This window comes from Trichomycterus rosablanca, chromosome 7 (assembly GCF_030014385.1).
Source record: "Trichomycterus rosablanca isolate fTriRos1 chromosome 7, fTriRos1.hap1, whole genome shotgun sequence".
NCBI classification, from domain to species: domain Eukaryota; kingdom Metazoa; phylum Chordata; class Actinopteri; order Siluriformes; family Trichomycteridae; genus Trichomycterus; species Trichomycterus rosablanca.
In genome coordinates, this window is record NC_085994.1 from 35,568,795 (window position 1) to 35,578,148 (window position 9,354).

The following is a 9,354-nucleotide window of genomic DNA, read 5'->3' on the forward strand; positions in this document are numbered from 1 at the left end:
TAATGCACAGAAGCTCGACTACAGAACCATTGTTTTTAAGAGTGTGTGTAAATCAGGACAGTAATCAAGTACAGTTCTGAAAAATTTCAATAAATGCACTTTATTTGTACTTGTAAGTGAATACAGACAAAAACTAACACACTCACAACCGACTTAGCTTCTCAATGCTGTTACCAGATGATCATTTATCCAAATAACGCTCCCTGGCATCCTTGCTGAGTTTGTCTCGGTTTAGTTTTCTCTCATTTCGTGTCTGATTCTCCAGCTTTCACTGCTTTAAAAGAATATAAAATAAGTAATGCAGTAATGTAAGAGTCTCTGCTGCTACTTTCACTGTATCGCTAACAACAACAAACACAGTGGCGCGTTGGTGACGTCATATTAAACACACGTGACTGACAAGACCAATCAGCAACTAGTACTGAACTATTGAATCATTAAACCGACTCAGGATTCACATCGTTCATTTTAGTTTATAATGTTGCTTATTTATATTTAAATGAAATAATTTTTTGCAGTTCCATGTATAATGATAATAATTTGTACTCATTATTTATGACCGTTTTGATAATAAACGGAAATTTGACCAAATGAAGCGTTTTCTGTCAGAATGTTTGTGGTGTTTCTGCGCCATCATGTGGATCTGTGCTGAGGTAACTTCTCCAGCTGCTTGTTTGGGTTAAGCTCATCTTCAGGGGAGATTTACTATATAAAGAAGAGTAAATAAACATTAAACAATGTGGCTGCACCGCAACAGCGTCTGTACATGAGCTCAAATACTAAAAAAATAAAATAAATAACGCTTCCATGTTGTGTTTTGAGCACTGAAGCAAATCGAGTGATTTATGAGAGGAAAAAGCAGCTTCACTGTAAAACTAAACAGTGAAGATGAGCAGAAGAAACCGGGTGGTTTTATACGAGCTGAACGTGTTTTTACTTCTTAAAATAAGATTATAAATCACGCATTAAGCGCAATATGGCTGTTTTCTTCTTTTAATAGAAGCAGTTGAGAGTGCAGTGATAAAATACTCGTACATGAATGATAAACATGTACATTTATTATCGACCGAAGTTCCACTTTTCTGGCTTTTTTAAAAGTAAACAAAACACACAAAATTATGAAATAACTTAAATTCATTTTTAGTTAGTGGTTTTTCATACAATCATATACAATAATATAATAACAAAACTACATTTTCACTGCACTTCTGTGGCTTACAAAAATAAAGTTAACAAAAGTTTTACTGGAGAACAAATGTTTTAAACTTTACATTCTTTTTTTATTTTATTTTTTTCCATTTACTGCTGTAAAATATCCCCACCTCTCTCTCTCTCTCTCTCTCTCTCTCTCTCTCAACTCAAACTCAAAAGAAGCTTTATTGGCATGACAAATGATAACATTCGTATTGCCAAAGCAAGTTACAGAGTCAAGTCAAGTCAACTTTATTTATATAGCGCTTTTTACAATATACATTGTCTCAAAGCAACTTTACAAAATCCAGGACCAACAGAGAAATATAAAAATAAAAATAAGAAAGAACAAAAATATACAGAACAGTTACATGTGCAAAAAATATAGAATAGAATAAAATATTTATAAAAACAGTGCAAAATAATAACAATAAAAATTATAATATTTACAATAATGAGGTAGTAAAACAATCAGTTTGTGTGTGTGTGTGTGTATGAGACATGGTCACCCACTGTCCCTCACCTGGTGGCAGGTGTGAGTATAGAGTGCTGCTAGTTTGCAGCTCTCTCTGTGCTCCCCCAGTAGGTGGGGCAGTTTGTCGTGGTCTGGGAGGGAGGTGAAGTTGGGGATGATGTTATTAAATTTAGGGAAGAATTGGGAGCGGACGTGGTGGTACTTGGTACACCGGGTGAGGAAGTGCAGCTCCGTCTCTACTGTACTGAGAGTACAGTGCTGGCACAACCTCTCCTCCCGGGGCAGCCAGGACCGGGTGTGTCGCCCCGTCTCCACGGCCAGGTCGTGTGCGCTCAGTCTGTACCTCGTCAGGGTGTTTCTTAATTTAGGGTCAGATACTGTGCTCAGATAATCTGCTGCACTGTAGTGTCTGTTTAGGGCCAAATAGCACTGCATTTTACTTTGAGTTTTAGTTTCAGTTTCCCAATAATTCAGATATTTAGTTCGGATTTTTTGTGTAATTTGGTTTATTCTAATTGGGTTTACAGATTTCTCTTGTTCCTGAGTCTTTTTTGTGTTAGTGTGTGTTAGTGGTGTGTCGGTGTGTGTTATTACAGTGTCTGTGTGTGTTACTTGTGTATCTGTGTGTGTTAGTGGTGTATCTGTGTGTGTTAGTGGTGTATCGGTGTGTGTTACTGGTGTATCTGTGTGTGTTACTGGTGTATCTGTGTGTGTTAGTGGTGTATGGGGGTGTGTTACTGGTGTATCTGTGTGTGTTAGTGGTGTATGGGTGTGTGTTAGTGGTGTATCTGTGTGTGTTAGTGGTGTATCTGTGTGTGTTACTGGTGTATCTGTTTGTGTTAGTGGTGTATGGGTGTAGTGACTCCGGACCAGTTGGATGAGGGGACTGGTATGTTTGCTCAGCTCTTGGTGTTTCAGGGCTTTATAATGATAAGTTTGGGGGTCGCTCTCATTTAGATGGTTCCAGAAGTTGATTGCTCTTCTCTGTATGTTTATAATTAGTGGAAATCTGCCTAATTCTGCCCTGCACGCATTGTTCGTGGTGTGTCTGTGCACCTTTAGGATGCTTTTACAGAACTCTGTGTGCAGGGTCTCTAATGGATGTTTGTCCCAATTATGGAATTGATGGTGTGTAAGCGAACCCCAAACTTCACTGCCATATAGAGCAATCGGTTCAATTATTGATTCAAAAATTTTAAGCCAAATTCTAATCGGAATTTCTACGAATGTTTGACGTTTTATGGCGTAGAAGGCCCTGCGAGCTTTTTCTCTCAGTTCATTTACTGCCGGGTTAAAGTTTTCTGTGGAACTGATGTTCAGTCCGAGGTAAGTATAATCTTTAGTGTGCTCAATTTCATGGTGTCCTAATTTATATGTGTGTTTGGTTCCCTGAGATCTGGCTCTTTTCTGGAAGGTCATAATTTTGGTCTTTTTGAGGTTGACGGTCAGGGCCCAGGTCTGACAGTACTGCTGCAGCAGGTCCAGTTTGTGCTGGAGACCCTGAGCGCTGGGGGACAGCAGGACCAGATCATCTGCATACAGCAGGAGTTTAATCTCTGAGTCGTGTAGAGTGAGACCGGGCGTGGCTGAGTGCTCTAACATGGAGGCCAATTCATTAATATAGATGTTAAATAGAGTTGGACTTAAACAGCAGCCCTGTCTCACTCCACGCTCCTGAGAGATGAGATGTGTTCTCTTACTGCCGATTCTTATTCCACACTGGTTTTCTGTGTACATGGATTTAATAAGATCATATGTTTTACCCCCTACACCACTCTCTAACATTTTATAGAACAATCCTTCATGCCAAATAGAATCAAAAGCTTTTTTTAAATCAATAAAACATGCAAATATTTTAGAGTTATTTTGAACTACATATTTTTCGATCAGGGTGTGTAGGGTGTAAATATGATCGGTAGTGCGGTAATTTGGTAGAAAACCAATCTGACTTTTACTCAGGACGTTGTGTTGGGTAAGGAAGTGTAATAATCGTGAGTTAATTATACTACAGAATAACTTCCCCAGGTTACTGCTCACACAGATGCCCCGGTAATTATTAGGGTCGAATTTATCTCCACTTTTGTAGATGGGTGTTATGAGACCTTGATTCCAGATATCAGGGAAGGAACCGACACTCAGAACCAGGTTAAAGACTTTTAACATCGCCAGGTGAAATTTGGAGCTGTTGTGTTTGATCATTTCATTCAGGATCCCGTCAGGTCCTGATGATTTCTTTGTTTTTAGTTTTTTAATGTTGTCTTTAAGTTCCTGCTCAGTAATGATAGAGTCTAGAGGATTCTGGTGGATTCTAGAGGATTCTCTCTCTCTCTCTCTCTCTCTCTCTCTCTCCTGTATGTGCTTGGTCTTCTGAGCCGCTTAGTCACGTGACGGTACCACAACAACACACAGCAGAGCAGCAGGACTAAGATGAGAATGTAAGATGTGAGAGGAGCGGCTCTGTACACACATGGTTTCTACTTTCTAATAAAACAGGAGAAACGAGCTGAATGTAGCGGAGAAAAAGTAAAACTGAAGTATTAATACTATCGATATTTGGACCGATCCGCCCGTCCCTAGTAATAAGGTTAGAACAGCCGTGTGAAGGTGTCAATACCGAGCCTAGCCAACTAGTTTTGACTGACTAAAGCACAAATAACTCATACATCATAACTATTATTATTATTATGAAAGATAAAGACTTGTACACTGTGTGCAGTACATTAACTATACGAAATACATTACAGCTGTGAGTTAATACCCTGAGTCAACCACACCGGTACTTGTTAGCTTAGTCGCTAGTGTTAGCTGCTAAGCTAACTGCAGTGATTTCTGTTTCTATAAGCGCTCTGTATTTATAACTCTATCATATTATTATTGTAATACATTTTTGTAAGTAACTGCTCTCAGTAGGGTTGTAGATAAATTCAGATGTTTAAAGCGGTTTAAAATGTTTCTTGTTTCTGGTGCTTTACTTTCTCACAACGTTACTATCATAGCGTATGGCCATCTGGGTGAATCAATTTGTACATTTTTAACAGTGACCGAATACATGTGTCCTTGTTAATTTAAAATAAAAATAGATGCTAATCTTTTTACATTTATAAGCACAAAGTCAAAAGAAAAGAGCTCTTATTCACCAAAACGCACTCACAAAAGCCTCACTACGCATGCGCCGATTAATTTGCGTCGAGTGCGCAAAGTGCGTCCGTACTTTACGTACGAATAATTTACACTATCATTTTCATAAAACTGCCCCTATTTCTGTATGTGCAAAGTATTCAAAAACTTACATAAAACTTACAATCTTCCAATGCCTACCAACATACTGATGTCTGTTAGGATTTTAACAACATAACAACGTGACGATACCACAACAAATTAGATTACATGCTCAATTTCCAGAGAAAAACTGAAAAAGGGGGACTGTACATCCCTGACTTTCACATACACAATTGTTACAAAATGGCCATTGCCATGCACATTTTTGGACTGCAGTTTTCTCCCCAAATACATACCTATATGTGAGTGAATATTTGAGTTAATGAGGATAGTATACCTATACAATAAACTGGTGTGCTGTCTAGTGGTTCAAAGTATCTAGACACCAATTAGAATAAAGCAGTTATTTTATTTCTTATAAAATAGGCATTGCCATGCACATGGCTCATCAGTATAGATATACTGAATAAATGGGGATTTTGAAATGCTGTGTATTTGGCCAAATTTAACTGATTACTCTCTTTTTAAATACAATTCCTCTGCGTGCAGGAAACAACTAGATTGAAAGGGGGGAATGCACATAAATTCATAATATTTTTCTTTTTTACCAAAAATTTACCAAAATATCTTATACAAGTACCATTGCAGATGTTAATATTACGTATGTTTTCACACAGCTTTTACAAGAAGTTCAAAGATTGAAACATCTAAACTAAGAAAGCCACTGGAACAATTCAACATGGAATCTCATGGGCATCAGTGCTCCTGCAGTGCCCAACACTCCACCCCAAGCGTCCACCAAACCCTTGACGAGATGGATTTTGAGAGAAGTAATATATAAAGTCTCTAAAAGCCCCTTGAGAATCATCACTCATTCACACATTCATTGTTTTTTACAGGTATATGGTCAGCAGCTCTGGATGGTGATTTGCAAAGGGTTTGGTCATTATTGAGGAAAGGAACAGATCCGAACCAAAAGGACCAGGCTGGATATACCGCTTTGGTAACCCCATTATACTGCATACAGAAACATTTTGATCTGTGGTTTTGAATCAGTTTTCTTATGCCTAAAGAGAAAATGAAAAGCCTGTAGGACCAAGACTAAATGCCTATTATTTAAATACCTCTGCTATAGACTCATGTTTAAATCCCTGAATATATGAAGCTAGAAAAATACATTAGAAGTTACTTGCTATGTTTATCTACTAGTTTGATAGGAAAAATGTTTATATCACATTTTTATGTCTCTTTGTAGCACTTTGCCAGTCGAGCAGGACACCAGGCGGTGTGTGAGCTGCTTTTGGATCAGGGTGCCTGTACCAACTTCCAGACCAACGGTGGTACCACTGCTTTACACAGAGCTGCCTACTGTGGTCACATCGGCATTATTAAGCTGCTGCTGAAACATGAAGGTGATCCCAGCCTGACAGATGATGATGGATCAACACCACTGCACAAGGTAAATGACATCCAGTTCTAGTTTCAGAAATGTATGCTCATGTTCACAACTAAAAATGAGTCCAGTTGTTTCAGCCACACATATTGCTAACAGGTATGTAAAACCAATTATATAAAATTTAAGACCTGCTTCTAGCTGTGGCAACAGTTTGGGGATGGCCCATTCCTGTTTCAGCCACTGGGATGAGTTTGATGCGGAGGAACTCCAGTGTCCTGCACAGAGTTTTATTTTCAACCCTATTGGACATCTTCTCATATCAGCCTACATCAGTACCTGACGTTACAATTGCTGTTGACTAAAAGGGCACAAATTCTTGTAGACACAGTCCAAAATCTTGTGTCAAGCCACTACAGAAGAGTGTAGGCCCCTTAATATTAATGTCCATGATTTTGGATTGGAATGCTGTAGCCTAGTCGTTAAGGTACTGGACTAGTAATCAAAAGGTTGCTGGTTCAAGCCCCACTGCCAGGTTGCCACTGTTGGACCCTTAAGCAAGGCCCTTAACCCTCATTTGCTTTGACAGTATACTGTCACTGTACTGCTTGGATAAAGACGTCTGCTAAATGCCGAAAATGTAAATGTTCAACAAGCTCTTTGCTCCATGACCGTATAGTTTATATTGAACAGTGTCCTTCATACTGCTTATGTATAATGTAGAGCATTTTTCCCCAGTAAGTCCATGCTTGTTTTAGCAAGACAATTTCAGGCATCATTCTTAAATATATATATTGTATAAAAAGGTTGTTGTCTAATTGTGCTTGTTTGTGTTCCAATGTATCCACAGGCTGCTGAGCAGGGCCATCAAGGAGTGTGTGAAATGTTATTAAACAAATGTCCTGTCTTGAGAACTGTGAAGGATAAAAGATCACGCTTACCAGTAGATCTCTGTCCAGAAAACAGCGCTCTCCACGAACTTCTGAAGCTTTCTTAATGATGAGCCCAAAGACTCTCTTCAATATTCTGGCCAAGGTGAAACAGTTTTGAGACTTTACCAGTGCCTTCAGCTACACCTACATCCTGAATTTGTCATAAAAATGAAGATATATAACGTGGAAGCTTTATAAATACAAGAAATGACAAAATTACTAATTCAACGGGGAACTACGAGCTTTACATCATTAATTACCATTTATTTCAATGTCCGTATCAACTATGCTGAATGTGCCAGCAGGTGGCACTACTGACCATCCCATGCTTCTAACACCATCTCACCATTCAGCATGTTGGCTTATTTACGGTTTACAGTGTGTGTATACAGTATATTCGACTGAAAGTATGTGGACACCATTCCAAAACCATATTTATAGCAGGCTGTATGTTAAAATCTGTACGAATTTGTGCCCATTCAGTAAAAAAAAACACTGATTTTGGACAAAATGGCCTGGCTTGCAATAGATTTCAATTCACCTTCATACTTCACCCCTGTAAACAATGGATGTAGGCAGACTTGTGTTATGCTACATGGCTGAAAGTATGTGGACACCTCTCTTAATACTGAGTTTAGTTGTTTCAGCCAAACCATTTGCAAATATCAAATATATGAAATAATTTATACACTTCTAACAGTGTCGTTTACTCTTCAGAATCAGCTTTATTCGCCGAGTATGTTTGCACGTACAAGGAATTTGTTTCCGGCTGTTGGTACCTCTCTACAATATACAGACAATACAGTGTACAAAACACTAAGCAGAAAAATTGCCTAAAATACATAATACAAATTACAAATGAAATTACAGTAAAAGTCAATGCAGTATATGTATAAAGTGCAGTGTGGCATGTAAACAAGAAAGTAGTGAGACAGTGTTGTGTGGTATATAAACAACAGCAGCATAACTATTACCTATGCACAAAGCAAGGTCTAAGAAACAAGGTTTGATGAGTTTGGCATGGTAAAACTCCAAGTGCCTCCAGAAGCCATATCTTAACACCATTAAACAACTTCTGGATGAATAAGGCCTTCTTTGCCAACATCAGTGCTCACAAATGCTGTTTGACTGCATTGAAGCAAGAAGGTCCTGGGTTTGATCCCCAGGTGGGGCGGTCCGGGTCCTTTCTGTGTGCATGTTCTCCCCGTGTCTGTGTAGGTTTCCTCCGGGAGCTCCGGTTTCCTTCTACAGTCCAAAAACATGCAGTCAGGTTAATTGGAGACACTGTGTGTCTGCCCTATGATGGACTGGCGCCTGGCCAGGGTGTTACTGTGTGCCTTGCGCCCATTGAAAAGCTGGGATAGGCTCCAGCACCCCTCCTCGACCCTAATTAGATAAGCGGTTAAGAAAGTGAGTGAGTGAGTGAACTTCCACAGACACACTTTGAAATCTTGTATTGTGCCTTCCCAGAAGAGTTCTAGCCAGAAAGATGTACTGGCCTCCGTCCAACAGCTTACCCAGTGAATAGAGTTGATGTGTTATTGAAGGTGTTACAGGACAGGAAATTAGCAATGACTAAAAACAAAATGGACTTCCTCTTGTCATCAACATTGTGATTCAGCACATTAGAGTGGATTTGGCTGACAGGAGTTGGACCTTTGGTTCTGCTGACTCACTTCCAGCTCACTGCTCAGAATGTGCTGGCCTGTTTGTAGAATCCTTTTAGTGAGTAAAGCTGGGACGTTACCGGTAGTTTCTCAGCTTTGTGTCACTGCACCGATTCACCAAGTGATTTACCAATGAATATTCAACTTATATACACAGAACTGCTATTTATTTAATAATTTTGTGCTATTTATTTTAAGACTCGTTCCTTCAATTCTGAATCACTTCAAGTTACAGAGATTTCTTTTGTATATTTTAGTCGACTTAAATCTTCCCCAAACTGACCTTATATTGATGTTGGTGTGTCTTACCTGATAATACAATATTTACTTATTTATTTATAAGGATTTGATCGTCATGTTTACATCACTAGTTACTTAAGATTAATCAGTTTAAGTCTTTAATTTCAAACACAGTCATGGACAATTTTGTGTCTCCAATTCACCTCACTTGCATGTCTTTGGACTGTGGGAGAAAAC

The 9,354-nt window shown here is 38.8% G+C and overlaps 1 protein-coding gene across 3 annotated transcripts; it reads left to right on the plus strand.

Annotated features, from left to right (window-relative positions):
- The first annotated feature begins 4,048 nt into the window (after positions 1 to 4,048).
- ankrd39 (ankyrin repeat domain 39) lies at positions 4,049 to 7,721 on the plus strand. Of its 3 annotated transcripts, none has more exons than XM_062998644.1 (5): positions 4,049 to 4,101; positions 5,563 to 5,715; positions 5,785 to 5,888; positions 6,141 to 6,344; positions 7,129 to 7,721. In XM_062998644.1, the coding sequence occupies exons 2-5, from the start codon at positions 5,625 to 5,627 to the stop codon at positions 7,273 to 7,275; spliced, it is 546 nt and encodes a 181-aa protein (XP_062854714.1). In that variant the 5' UTR covers positions 4,049 to 4,101; positions 5,563 to 5,624; the 3' UTR covers positions 7,276 to 7,721. The 3 variants fall into 3 exon arrangements, with proteins under 3 accessions (XP_062854714.1, XP_062854713.1, XP_062854715.1); XM_062998643.1 differs by lacking the exon at positions 4,049 to 4,101 and adding an exon at positions 4,170 to 4,189; XM_062998645.1 differs by lacking the exon at positions 4,049 to 4,101 and adding an exon at positions 4,171 to 4,250.
- The last annotated feature ends 1,633 nt before the right edge of the window (positions 7,722 to 9,354 follow it).

Excerpts from the sequence above, each read along its gene's own strand:
- ankrd39 (XM_062998644.1), top strand. The coding sequence starts at position 5,625 with ATGGAATCTCATGGGCATCAGTGCTCCTGCAGTGCCCAACACTCCACC. Across the intron at positions 5,889-6,140 it reads AGGCTGGATATACCGCTTTG|CACTTTGCCAGTCGAGCAGG; the intron begins GTAACCCCATTA and ends GTCTCTTTGTAG. Across the intron at positions 6,345-7,128 it reads GATCAACACCACTGCACAAG|GCTGCTGAGCAGGGCCATCA; the intron begins GTAAATGACATC and ends ATGTATCCACAG.